Raw genomic sequence first — 14,635 nt, 5'->3', positions numbered from 1 at the left:
ACTTTAAGACGTTTATCAGTTAAAAGCTAATTTGTCCAAATTTTGTTGACAAGTAATGAAAAAAAATTTCTTTTTTAAAGTCTCCGATGGTTTTTCAAATTTATATGTTATTGACATATTTGAATTCTGCATAAAAAGTTGTAATAATCATACCATTTTTAATTTAGATTTATAATTGATAAATTAGTCAATTCTTCACATCTATAACAAAACAACTTGAGTGAGAGAACACTTAAAACATTTATTCAAATGCAACTAGTTATAAAACAAAGAGCTAATATAAAAAAACTAGTTGGATCTTATTAATGTAGATTTTTTTCCTTTATTTCACATCAAGAAGTTTAACTAGAATGAGTGTTGGTACAATAAACTGAGTCACCAACATTGTGGGAACAAAGTATCATACTAAATTTGAACACAAGATGAATGAACATAAATAAGTACAAACCAGTACACTAACAAATTTCAAAGTAAATTTCAAGTGGTCAAGTTGGCAACATCATAACTAAATGAAAGTCAGCCTCGTTCTGGCATTGTTCACTTGCCATACATTAAGGTCCTCATACTCTTCAATACAAACATGGATCCTGTCTGGCTTGTAGCCTTTGTTTGTACAGGTCTCAAGGATGTCTGAGATCTTGACAGACCTGACTCCTGATGTGGGAACCATCTCTCTGATGATCTGGTAGATCTGATCAGTTGGATTTATACTCCTGAAAAAAAAAAGACATTTGAAATTCAGGGATGATTAACCCTTTCATCACTATGCAGTTGCCTACCAATAACTGCCCCATCCCTAACAAAAGGGGCATAACTCCGTATTTTGACAACATATGTTTTTTTAAAAATTCACAGAAAAAAAAACAACTAATGAAGCAAATTAAGTCAAATTTTGAAAGATTAAAGACAAATGGATAAAGTTTAATATAAACCAAAAATAATGCCAATATAAGACAAAAGTACAAAAAAAAATGTTTATGGAGCACTTGACGTTAAGCATGACTTGGAAGTGTCAGTGAGTTATGAAATTTAGAGAAACATTCTCCTTTACAGAGTCTTATTTGACAGAGATTACATCCATAAACAGTTTCATGTGCTCTATTTCTTTTTCCAAACTGTTTGTTCTTCATACACCAATGGCAGGCGCGTTTGTTCCCCACCATTCGAATGAGCCTATGTTCAAGAAGATCACTCATGCTAACTCCTTGAGTTGATGGTTGGAGATTGCTTTGCTTCCTTTTACGAACAATGTTTCCCTTTATAAGGGCTGTGCTTATCTCAAGCCGAAACTCTAGACGTCCTAGTGATAGGCTTTTGGGTCTGGGCCTGTGAGAGGTAGCATAAATGATCCAGCTGTTGATGACAGCAGTCTGGAGGAGAAATCGAAAAATGTATCTCCACCATTTGACAGATTTCCTTCCTACTGGATAGTAGGATGAGAGCTGATCAAATCTGTCAACACCTCCCATTGATTTGTTGTAGGTATTAACAGCAGATGGGACTTTCACTTGAAAGTTGCCACCTGGTCCTCAGCGAGTAATTTCAGCGGTACCTGAAGTGGTGTTGGTACTCAAAAGAGTGACACAACGTTTATCCTTCCAGGCTATAACAACAAGATTCCCTTTCTGCCTAACCATGACGTCACCCTTTTTAAATTTTTTTAATGCCTTGGGTTTGAGATCAAGAGGCCAACCTTTTCTGTTAGGTCTTATTGTTGAACAGCAATAGGTTTGCTGACACAAAAGGTCCTCTGCTAACTGAACTAAGCTAAAATAATTGTCCAAGAAGAAATGATGTCTCTTTCCTAAAAACCTTTCACCTAATTCAGTAACTATATAATGTCCAGTTCAATGAGGCATAGGAACCTCAACTTTACTAGTATAAATACTGAAATTCAACAGATACCCCGTAGATGCATCTGTTGCGCACCAGACCTTGATGCCCCAAGGGTTAGGTTTTCCTTTGATATACTGCTTCCACATGAGTCTCCCATTGAAAAGTATCATTGCCTCATCTAGGCTAATATTTTTGACAGCAGCAAATCTTGTAGCAATATTAGTCCTAATTAGGTCTAAAATAGGTCTGACTTTGTGTAGGGGATCATGGCCAGGGTGACCTCGAGGTACAAATGTTGTCGCATCGTTGAGGTGAAAATACTGGGATCGTTTTTCAAATCTTGTCTTTCCCATAGAACCAGCCACCCCATCAACTCTCAGGCGTTCATCTGATGCCCAGTACATTTTGTATTCAGGTAAAACATGAATACCCATAGTAATGTAGATATGAAACAGCAGCTTGATTTCTGAAGCAGTTGTAGGCTGCCATGCTCTGTCGACTTTGCCTTCTTTTTGTTGACGATAATTGGCATATAAGTTAGTTTGCACAGCTATATGCTCAAAAAAGTTTTCAGGTATTAGAAGGCTAAAATAATCAAAAGGAGTAGCATCATATGGTAGATCATGTGTAGGTCCACATATTTCAGTAAAATTCTCTACCACATCAGTAGTAGTAGCACTCCAATCTCTACTGTCATTGTTTAGATCTACTAGATCTAGGCAAGTTTCATCTTCACTATCACTAGAATCGGACCCAAATGGCTCCAATGAAATGTCAATATCACTTTCCCCATCATTATTTTCAGGTTCTAGATCTAAAACTTGTGTATTACCTTCGTAATCGTATCCAGTATAGTCTCTAAACATACTCAAAATATCTTCCATTTTCGCCCGATGGCAAAAAAAAAAAAAAAAGACAATTTTCAAAAATTCACAAAAAGTCAATCGTTTAAGCTAGAATCATCAAATAAGCATGTAAAAATAGCACTGTTATCGCTCTCTAATGTCAGAGTTAGAAAAGGTATAAAATAAATTATTAAAAACTCGAAATAGCGCCGGTAATGAAACAACCTAAAATCGGCGACTCCAGTTGTCTACCGGTAGAGGCGACTCTAGTTGCCAAATGGTTAATAAGCAATCACTAACGCAGAACTCGGGGGTAGAGCAAAAAAAAAAAAAAAAAAAAAAAAAAAAAGATTGTAACGTTTCTTCTTATTCTCCAAAATTAACAAAATAGAACAATATAGAATTAAACATTGCATGTACCTAACTAGTGTCAGTGATATAGAATCGACAAAGCCCAACTTACTTAGAGTGTGTATCATGTGTGCTATTTAGTGAATCTCTGGACATTTCCATCAGCCTCATGGCCTCATTGACATCTTCTTTCTCAACTGTGTCAGCAAGTCGAAGCCTGGCAAGGGCAGTTGACAAACGCAAGATGGCCAAAAGTGTACGTGCGGAGGTAAAGGTCATATCTTTGTTATTCCGAGCTTCCTTCCTCATTTCAACATATGCTCCAGTGATGTAATCAGCCAGCGACTCAGGCACAGTGGGACTTCTTGATTTGCACAAACTAATGTAACGTCTGATGAGAGGAAAAAAATTGGATTTTTACAGTTTGTTTAAAAAAAAAATGTATGTGAAATCAATTGAACTCATTGCACAATAGCGTCAGAAGAACTAAATATTTACACATTGATATAAGTTTATTATAAAGTTACGTCTATAAAATCATCTCTGAAAAGAGATCCCTACCTCATCAGTTTCATATCTAGTGGCTGGAAGGTAAGAGGTGGATGCACATTGTGTTGGTGGACATATGTGATGTGTTGAGCAAGCCTACAAAGCAAAAATTACACAGATGGAAAAATGAAAACTTAAAAATAAAGAAATGCATAAAAAAATAAAACAAAAATTGAACACAAATCTCAAGTTGTCTTCCAAGAAGAACACACACACAAGATTAAACTAAATGACACAAACAAGATACCTGAGATCATTATCCCTCTCTGGTTTGTCTTGAATCAACCAAAGAAGGTCAAACCTTGACAGCAAAGCTGCAGGAAGTTGAATGTTTTGCTCCACAGACTTTCGTGGATTATACCGCCCATAAGCTGGATTAGCAGCTGCCAAAATTGACACCCTAGCATTAAGACTTGTCATAATACCAGCCTGAGAAAACACAAATTAGGGATTATTATATAGCATCCAAATAGTAAGGCCTTATGATAACACAAATTGAAATAACTGGACTGGACATTAGGCTAAAATATTCATCCCCTTTGGCCACAACCAACAGCCAATCGAAAAGTTAGCATGCCTCTTTAGTAAATAACTTTACTAAATTATGGCCTCCTTCAGTCTCAAAGCGACTATGGTTCTGCAAGGGTGTAGCACTGGGTGCTGCAAACTGCCTTAGGGTCGCCAGATCCTAATTTTTCCTCAGGGTTGACTTCCGAAGCCTTTCCCATGATTAGGTATAGCTACAATCAGCATAGGTTTGAATTCAGAGTTTTCCTTCTCCAAACCAGCCATGGCTAATGAGCCCCTAAGCTATATTAATAGCTATTAATCATACAAACTAAGCCTGAACTCATAATGTGTATCAATAATGACACCAATCTGACAACTGAACTACTCTGCATGCCACAAAAAGAAGGACTCACTGTTTAACAAAATCTAAATAATTTGTGTTATAACTTACTGCTGTTTGTAAAGAAGTTATGACAGTTAACTATTAAACATAACAATGATATGATGAAATCTCAGGATTAAAAACAATTTAAACAAGGTTCTCCACACATCAATATATAATTGATTGGCTAATCTTTCTAATATAAATGACATTAAAATTGGTGATACAGATTCAAATAATTAAGTCCTTTATTGTGATTGTGAGTAGAGATGAATTTTAATTTCCTGAAAAATAAAAATGTCCTCTAGAAATAAAAAGTGTTAAGATGATACTAGTAAAAGTTTACATGTTTTTATAGCTTTACAGCTGTTAATACTTGAAATCATGCCTGATTCTCAAATAAATACACACATTCTTGATTTGCAGATGTGAGGAATATATTATCATAGTCAGCGTTTACAGTCAATAAATTGTTATCTAATTAAATCTCATTGAGTCTGAAATGGTAATTAGCTTTTGAATTTATTGAATTTTATCTCTTTACTTCCTACATAATTACTAGAATATATTTATTCTGTAATGGATTTTCAAATAGAATGACAGCAGTTGCTTTTATTAAAGTTCTTATAAATAAATGCAATTAGAAATTAATGAACAGTATTTACTTTGGCAATGGAGATGGTTTGCTGCTCCATAACTTCATGTATAGCTGTCCTGTCTGTGTCCATCATCTTATCAAACTCGTCAATGCAGCAAACACCTTCATCTGCTAATACCAACGCACCTCCTTCAAGCATCATTTCACCAGTGATTGGATCTTTCATGACAGAAGCTGTCAACCCAACACCAGAGGAACCTCTACCAGTAGTGTACTGACCTGATAGATAATTTATATGGATTATTTAAAATTTATGACAAATACTTCATACATATATCTTTAAGTTACAAGCTAACGCTTTCATTACATTATTTATTACCCTAAACTCTGATAGGCGATGAAACATTTTTTTAACAACAAAATATTGTACATAATTCTATTTGATTAATACTTTAATCCAAACTTACTGCGATGAGCTAATCTATCAATGTAAGACAGTAACTGTGACTTGGCAACACCAGGATCTCCCATGAGACAAATATTGATGTTTCCTAGATAATAGAAAATAATAATAATACAAAATTTTCCCAGTAAGGAAACTGGATTATTGAATGAAAAAAAAAAAAGCTTGAGTAATGACAGATTGGTATAATACCTCATTCAAATTTCAATTTTTGTTTAGACTAAATTCTAACAATGAAGAACAGGTACACACAAACCTCTTATTTTCATGCCTCTTGGGGACTTGTCAACTCCACCCACCAACAATAACAGAAGAGCTTTTTTAACATCAGAGTGACCATAAATTTCTGGGGCGATGCTACTTGCCAGTTTGTCATAAAAATCATCCTCTAAAATTAATCAACAGCTTCAAATTAATAGTTTTGTTCAGCCATTAACATGACTGATAAGGTTTATATTAAAATTTAAATGTATTCCATACTATTCCATTTCAAAAACTAAAACAAATCTGTAATTATTACTGACCAGCCACAAGTTTCAATTCTTCTGGTGTCAACTCTTGAACATCATTTAAATCATCTTCAGTTTTATTCATTTGTACAATTCTCTATAAATAAAGAAAACAAAAAGGAAAATTTTAAAAATGTTTTTAAGAATCAAATTAAAAGCAGATAAACAAAATTTAGAACTTATTCTCATCATCCAATGGTCTTTTTAAAATTAAATATATTTTTACATGAGCCTCAAGAAATGTATCAGACATCAGTCCCTGTACTATCTGTTGGAAGCCTTCACGCATAAGAGGTAGGAATATCTATGTTGAACCAGTTAAGAAGCATTTTCAAGAGAATATATCTAAATCATGTATACATATCTAGATCTTGCATAAATAGGTAATCATAGGGGCCACTACTTCAACAAAGCAATACAATTTTACAGAAAAATTCTTGTTTATTTACTTTGTCTCTGAAATTATTTTCATCTATCCCTTTAGATAAGTAAAGTACCCTTTTCAGACCTTATAATATATAGAACAGGTAATGTTTATGTGGCACAAAATTAACATGGGTGTCATGTAGCCAGCACAATGACCAAACACTTTAACTTTTGCAGACAAAAGCCAAGTACCCATTAGAGCTGGATGGACTCAGGGGCACCCTTAATATCCCAAAATTAAAAATCCATCTTCACTGGGATTTGAACCCTGACCCCCCCCCCCACCACTTCAGAAGCCAAGTATTTTACCACTCAGCCACCGTCATTTTTAAAAATAATTTTCTTGTTTGCTAAAAGAATAATTTTAATTTGATAAAGAAGAAAACTGAAACTCAGTAATCAATACAAGATGCTAAAGGTAGCCAAAAAGATGCTAAAAATGGTTCAACAGCAGCATGTTGAAGGATTAGTGAACAACATAGGTGACAGTTTAGTGGCTTGCTACATGTGTTTGAAAAAAGACCTAATCACACTTAATTTTCTCTGTTTTAATTATAATAAACCGGGCACAACTATTTTTCTTAATGTAAAAAGGAAAAAAAAAAATAAAGAAGATGAAAACAACAGCGACAAAACAATGAAGGGAATTAGGCATTCAATAAGAAGGCTCCCACTATAGTTACACTGATAAGGCAAAAAGTCAAGACTAGTTAAAAGGATACTCCTGTCACGCTAACATGATCTCCAGGCTGACACTTTCTTGTTGTCTCCCCTCTACAGTAAATGGTCATTGCTCTGGGAATATTGCCAACAGGAACTTGATCACTCTGAAAACATTGTGCATAAAGTAACAGCAAAACTGAACAAGAATATAGTGGATTTCAATCTACTCGGCTATCTACGCCTCTTCATGCAATATGCATACATATATTTATGTGTAACTAACTAGCCATCAGCAAACATTTTTTTCAAGAGCACTTGCAACGTTAAAATGTCCAATTTTTTTACAGTTTTAAAACTTCTTTCTTGATAATACATAATAATTCTTTTCAGAATAATGGATAATTATATTTTTTTAAAAACTAAAACTTACATGCTCTTGGATTTTGACTTCTTGAAATTTCACAAATTTAGAGCCTCTAGTCTGTAAGTAAAGTCTACCTCCTGATCTGTTAGTAGTACAGACTTGACTTGGGCACATTAAAAGTGGCATGAAAGCAGTACTGCTGATCTAATAACACAAAAGAATAAAGATTATCTTTTCAAGCTTTATGTGCTCAAAAAAATTGTCCAGTGGTGGGTAAACATTTTTAGAAGGAAGCCAAAAATTACAAAGAAAAATTAGAGAAGCAATAAATAAAATGCAGAAAGTAAGAGATTTTTTAAATTTTAATATCATATTAAACTAAGGAAATATATTAATTTGCAAATTTTTTAAAGTATAGTTTTAAAATAATTTGAAGGTAATTAAACTTAAACTGAAGTGTTCATCTATCAATCAATTTCTGACAGTTTTTTTTCTTTGCTTCTTTATTGAAAAAAAAAAATGCTTATAAATATATGAAGATGCAAATAATGCACACATTCTTTAAACACAAGATATTTGAAACACCAAATTACCAAGTAAATGTCAAGAAAGTCAAATCCAAAAGGAAACTTAAATTTATTATTGGATGGATATTTTGGGGACCACCCACCTGAGCCCTGACATCTGTTGGAGAAAATGAAGGCACATGTAATAATTCTTAGTCCTGCAAACAGTAGAACCCCAAGGAACCTAGTCCTATAATGTGTTACTTTTATTGCACAAGAACATAACGCTAAAAGTGTCATTCCCAGTAAATCCAATCAACATTATTTTCAAAACATTCATATGGACTAATTGCATCAAAGAGGCTAAAAGGAAGTCACTAGGCATCTAACCAGCATATTTTGTTTTCAATAAATAAATCCATTTTCATAGCATTAAACTTAAATATTAAAGATACAGCCGTTTACCAGCCTCCAGAGTATAAAATGCTTCTTTAGTAGACTTTAAAAAAAAAAAAAAAAAAAAAAAAAAAAAAAAAATTGACTTACTGGTTGATATGTTTCATTACCACAGGTGTCACATGTGTATGTAGCTACCACCATCATTGGCTTAACCTCGGTTGTCCTAGTCACAATGCCTTTTACAGAGACCAGTTTACCTATAGAACTAGCTTTTATTTCTCTGATGGAGGCAAACTTCTGAGCAGACGGAGCTTTAAAAAATATTTCACTGTGAAGAAACAAATGCTAAATAGTAAGTTTAAGCAACCAAAAGATGAAAGAAATTTTTTTCTCTCTCTTTACAAACTGCTATCAAAATCTAACTAGCTGCTAAGCATAAAAAAAGGATTTTAGGTAAACAGGTTTACAGTTTATTAAGTAAAAATTTACTGTGCTGAGTATTCTTAAATATTAGCTAAAGAAAATTTTATGTTCAGTCATCTTCATATGATTACTAAGTGTCAAGCTTAACAACTAGGCAACACAAAAAAAAAAAAAACAATATAAACATACTATCTTCTGATTAGTTCTGGTGGATATCTTGTTCTGGGATCTCTTGTGGCATCTGACTCCTTTGGGTGATTCTTTTGCTCCATGAGCAGCCTATGTTCAATATAGACATCTAGAGCATCTTTGTTTTGAACCTTAGGAAAAAATAAAAGAGGAAACAAATATCTTTCAGTTCTTCAAACTTTGATATTATTAACAGTAAGGGTAATTACACTTATGTAAAATTTTCTTTATTGATTTCTCATCAGATTTCAAGACCATACAAATTCATTTACTTATTGAAAAAATGAAAGCATTGAAGATTAGTTCATATATAATACTATGGGCTTATGAACTTTCGACATAAACACCTTAAAGGGTAAGGGTTAACAATGTCATGTCAAATGCACATATAAGTTAATACAGGGGTGGGCCCTTGTGGTTCATTTTAAACAAAGAAATGGTAATCAATTTTCGTAGGGAAAGAAGGAAAATGGTGTTGTTTCTGTAGCTGGAGAGAACATTGAAATAGTGCAAACTTTTAAATACATTAGACAATAAATTAAATTTTACTGTAAAATACTGATTATATATCAGCAAAATGGGCAAAAAAGATTATGATTACTAAGAAAAATGCCCTCATTCAGTGTTAGAAAAAAGTTGTTGGCAATGTTTTATCACGCTCACATCTGCAGTATTTTAAGTTTCAGTATCACTGCCAGGTATGGCAATTTGAATATTAAAAATAAACTTCATAAAATCCTAAATACTGCTGGTAAGGTCATTTATTTATAGCTTTTTTTTTTTTATAGCGCTACTTTCATGCTTGTAGCATGCTCAGAGCGCTTTGATCCAATCTCATTTGTGGACCAGTGGGGGGGGGGGGGGGGTATCTAGGAGTTGGTTTTCCGTGCTGCCTTTAGGCGCTCAGTAAACACAACTCTGCCCGAATCGGGTGTCGAACCTCGAGCCCCCTTCTAGGTAGCCAAGCCAAGCCAAGTTCAAGAGCACTTGGCCTCTCGACCACGCTTCATTGGTAAAAAACAAACCCCATTTGGACAACTGTTTGAGAAAAACATTCAGAAGAAAGCTGAAAAGATTTCATAAATAAAAAAAAAACACCCTCTGAGTCAGGATATTGTGATTTGACCAATTGCAAATACAGACACAAAAACCTTTGTTCCACTGGTAATCAAATCATTAAATACAATTCAACTATCTGATATAAACATTTCATATGTTACTTTTGAGTGAATCTGACTTGAATGTAAATTTTGTTTTCTATAGTTATATTTTTTTTTTGTGTCACGGACGATGGTAAGACAAATTTCCTTATGGATAATAAAGATTATTATTATTAACAATATGAAAACAAGATTTTAGTCAAGCTTAAAGAAGAATCCCATTTTGTCAAAGAAGTGTAGCAGCCTTGGAGTATGGTACATATTACTCAAAGTATTCAGGCTCTTCACTTTGGTATTCTGGAAATTTGTTTATAAAGAAGCAAAAGATAGGTTACTAAAGAGATTCCATAAGCCTATGGGCTACCATAGTACTTTGTACACTAATCCTAAATACACCTTGCCATTCCTCCAGAGGTGGCATGATTTGGAGTCAGCCCGTGACAATTATATGGTGGCACAGATTTGGTATGAGAGAAACCTGCAGGTGCTCTACCACCCCAGCAGGGGAGAAAAAGAGGTTGGTGAAGAAAAGTTTTCTCATTTCTGACCATTGTGATAAATCCTTCTTTTCTCAACAAAAGTTATAAATCTTAAAACAGTTGTCATCTCAGCAATATTAAGAAAGTCAAGAAAGTGATTTCATCTGAGTTGGTTGATAATATAAATTTAAATTATTTTTTTTTGCTAAATAGTGCAATTCAGTGGAAGTGCTTACTTGTCAGAGAGTGCAGACAAGACATCACAAAGTTGAAGCAAAGAAAGTGCTAACAATTTTGATTCTTACTACACAAGTCATCAATCTAGGTATAATATCAAACTTTGCAGTGACTAATATTTAAATCTTCAAAGTTGCTTGGGTACAAACAACAACAAAAAACTAAGGCACTGGGAATTTTAATAATAAAAATACTTTAATTCTGTCAACATCAATTGTATAAAAAGAACTCAAACAATGCTGGTTAGAATGACTGAGGTTCATTCTCTGAAAGGAGTCAATCAGATCACATTTTGGTGGAAGCCTTCAAAAAGTAAAGATGCACTATTCTATTTTTGAAATTACTAGGAGAACTAAATGACAGCCATAATTAGCTGAACTAACAAGGATATTAACAGAAGAATTACCTCCTTTCTTTTATATTCTGGTAGCAATTCATGAACAGCATCCCCAAATATATGAACATATCGTCTAGCATTTTCCACAATAGACTCACCCAGGTCCGGGTCAAAGTCTGCAACATCATCTATATTGATGGTTAATGCTATTTGCTCTCTGTGAGCTATATTTGTCTGGAAGAAATAAAAATGAAAAACATTTTGGCTACACAGACATTTGAGCCACTTGTAAAAAAAAAATAATAATTTAGTACACATCACGCAATCTTTTATTTTCGTTAAAAATAATTTTGAGTTACATAAAATTAAATATGTACAGACTGGGTTCATATTACTTACTAACTGATCTGCATAGACAAAGTCCTTTCCTCCATTGTCATTATCTTTATAGTACTCCTTTAAAAATGTGGTTATTTTTCCTATTTAAGAAAAAAAGGTTCCAAGAAATACATTTAACATGAAGCAATAGATCTACATTATACATCAGATATATATATTATATTGGAACTTTTGAATTTGATTTAAAAGCAGGCACTGGGACAATTCAACTTGATTACTTGGTCCAAAATAAACAATGTTGATCCTAGATATCTATAGACTACAGAAGTATAGACTGTGACAGTCACCAGTCACTAATCAACAAGCATAGCTGATGTGTAATGCCATAATAGTCTATACCACTTCACTAGACCTAGAGAATCTAGTAAAGCATAAAGGAATGTCCAAAAAATATATTTAATTACAATATATAATGTAGTATAATATAGACTATTAATCTATTATATAGAGTCTAGATCTAGAAATCTAGTCCAATATCTAGACTAAATCTAGAACAAAGAGATCACAAAATGATAAAAAAATAAGGACAACACTGCACTGATTGATTCAAATCTATTCACTTGATCAAGAAACATGTCTGGTAGCTCAATGAACTCTTTATGTTGTGTCTGATGGTTCTATTTATGTTTCTGTTGTGTTGTTGTTTTTTTATATTTATATATATATGAGAAAAGACCTCAAAAGAGTCCTGTGTTCTGAGTCTGAGGTCAATGATAGTCAATCTAGTCACAAATGTTAACTACAACCTATTCCAAACTCTAATTAAGTCTAATAATACTCTAAGAGGTCTATAGTCTATACTAATAGCGCTAGGGTCACTAGAGAAGAAGAGGCATTTGTAATGATTTGTAAAAATTTGTCATAGTGACTCCTAGCATATGGAACAAGGAATGTCTCTTGATCTTTGTGTCTTTCTGAGTATTTTATTAGGTTTTGTTTTTATATTTCATTATGGTTCAGTGTTTTATGTACATAATTAACATAATTGCTACATTACTTACTAGATCTAGATTTAGATCTAGATCTAAGTCTTCTATTCTGAAGACTCTATTCTAAATTTAGTGCTTTTACTAAACTAAAGGTCACTAAGACTAAGGTGTTACTCTCTATTCTAGTTCTAGAATCTAGTCAAATGTGAATATTTGTTTGTTATGAATCTCACTGCTCTATTTAGATTAATTTTGTGTCTAATACACTAATACTATCATACCTACTATGATATCACTATCTGACTGTGACTTTCTAGAATCCCTAGATTCTAATTCTAGATTAATCTAGATCTACTTAGACTAATATAGACTTGACTTTACTACCAAGGGCTAGGGTCTAATCTAGAGTAGATCTACATACAGTATCATACTTTTTTAAAATTATAGTGAATCATAGTGTTCCACTTCTTAATCGGTTTTCTTGAGTGAGTCTACTCTAAAGTCTAGTTGAAGGGGTCCAAAACAGAGGATGCATCTAAATTCTAAATCTGATATTTCTATTAATTTAATTAATGGCCTAACCAAAAGTTGAAAAAGACTCATCAATTCAATACATTACAATTTAAATATAATTTAATATAATTAATATGAATATGATGGGGATTCCATGAGACAGTTTTTCATTTGATTTATTTAGAATTAATACTATTAATTTAATTAATAGTCTTAATAGAATTAAGAATACCTAGAACTAGAATAGATTTATAGATCTATCAAATTATTTTATTATTCCTAACCCTAATCAAATCGGTATACCATCAAATCTATGGAATCCAATCATAATTTATCATAAACTATAATCATTGTGATTGTTGAACCACATAATCAATCTTTAATATCTTAGATTAGACTTTCTTAGTCACACTTAGTGACTTACACTTACTGACTTAGTGACTTACACTTAGTAAGACTTAGTGACGTCTTACTAGTCTTAGTCTTACTCTTAGACTTAGTAAATAAAAACTAGTAGTAGTACTAGAAGTAGTATTAGTCTTATATATTATAGATCTATAATTAATCTATATTAATTATAGATGTTCTAGTTAAGTTAGTAAATTACATGTAGTTGTAGTCTAGATCTATCATCTAGTTAGTAACATCCATGACTCATTGACTGTCAGTATCACTGTAACTGTACTGTGACCAATTAATTTTTGAGTTTTTAGTCTGTGTAAGTGTGTTACTTACTGGTTTGCCATAAATAATACCATGAATCTAGATGTACATTACCATATCAGGTGGATGAAACAACATTCATTAAAATATCCTAACCTTTTTCCGCAACATAATCCTTGGGAGCCATTGTTATTATTGAAATTCAGAATAAACAAAAACCAATGTAAATAGACAGTGGCACGGGATAACGCGCCAAATATTGGTCATGTGATCTTTACTTCCGTCAAGCGGCATTACTCAATTGCACCCCCCCCCTTATTTTAGCGGCCCTAAAGGGGAAAAGACGCTAATCGTTTTGTGTGAACTGTTTGTCCGTCCGTCCATCCCGTTTAGATCTCGTAAACTAAAAAAGATAGTGAAAATCCCACATCATAGTATTTTAGACCATTCAATTTCTGATGCAACGGCTACTTTTTATTTTATGAAAGTGAAAAATCTAATTTTTAAAATCAACTATGCAAGCAGCTTTTTCATAAAAATACACCTTTTTTTTACAACTATTCACTATTAACTATTAATAGTAACAAACACGGGCGGCTTTGTAATAAACATTAGCAAGGGAGATGGTAATTTACCATATTTTAAAAACATAGATTTTTTTGTAAAATAAATAAATAAATATATTGTTACAACATTTAAAGGAGGCAACTCAACGAGGTATGGGAACAAAGTCAATACAAAGTTTAATCAAAATAGATCACCAAAACAAGGACCAACCAAATCTTCTCGCACTTCCTCTTCCCCCAGTCATTTAGTCCATCCTCGTGCGCTGGTGCGCGGCCATAGAGTCACTACAGAACATGGTCATTACACTGCCCCCTTCTTTTGTCTGTTCGTCCCGAACT

The 14,635-nt window shown here is 33.1% G+C and overlaps 1 protein-coding gene across 1 annotated transcript; it reads right to left on the bottom strand.

Moving 5' to 3' along the window:
• Positions 1 to 221: 221 nt before the first annotated feature.
• Positions 222 to 14,023, bottom strand: LOC106056386 (DNA replication licensing factor mcm7-like). The gene is made up of 16 exons (XM_013213101.2): positions 13,887 to 14,023; positions 11,626 to 11,705; positions 11,296 to 11,460; positions 9,014 to 9,144; positions 8,549 to 8,729; positions 7,563 to 7,700; positions 7,192 to 7,296; positions 6,270 to 6,347; positions 6,059 to 6,140; positions 5,791 to 5,922; positions 5,539 to 5,622; positions 5,139 to 5,350; positions 3,829 to 4,010; positions 3,594 to 3,677; positions 3,145 to 3,423; positions 222 to 713 (listed from the first exon to the last, which is right to left on the bottom strand). The coding sequence occupies exons 1-16, from the start codon at positions 13,915 to 13,917 to the stop codon at positions 506 to 508; spliced, it is 2,172 nt and encodes a 723-aa protein (XP_013068555.2). The 5' UTR covers positions 13,918 to 14,023; the 3' UTR covers positions 222 to 505.
• Between the last annotated feature and the right edge of the window lie 612 nt (positions 14,024 to 14,635).

This window comes from Biomphalaria glabrata, chromosome 15 (genome assembly GCF_947242115.1).
Source record: "Biomphalaria glabrata chromosome 15, xgBioGlab47.1, whole genome shotgun sequence".
NCBI lineage: Eukaryota > Metazoa > Mollusca > Gastropoda > Planorbidae > Biomphalaria > Biomphalaria glabrata.
This window is presented reverse-complemented; position numbering and strand designations above follow the sequence as displayed.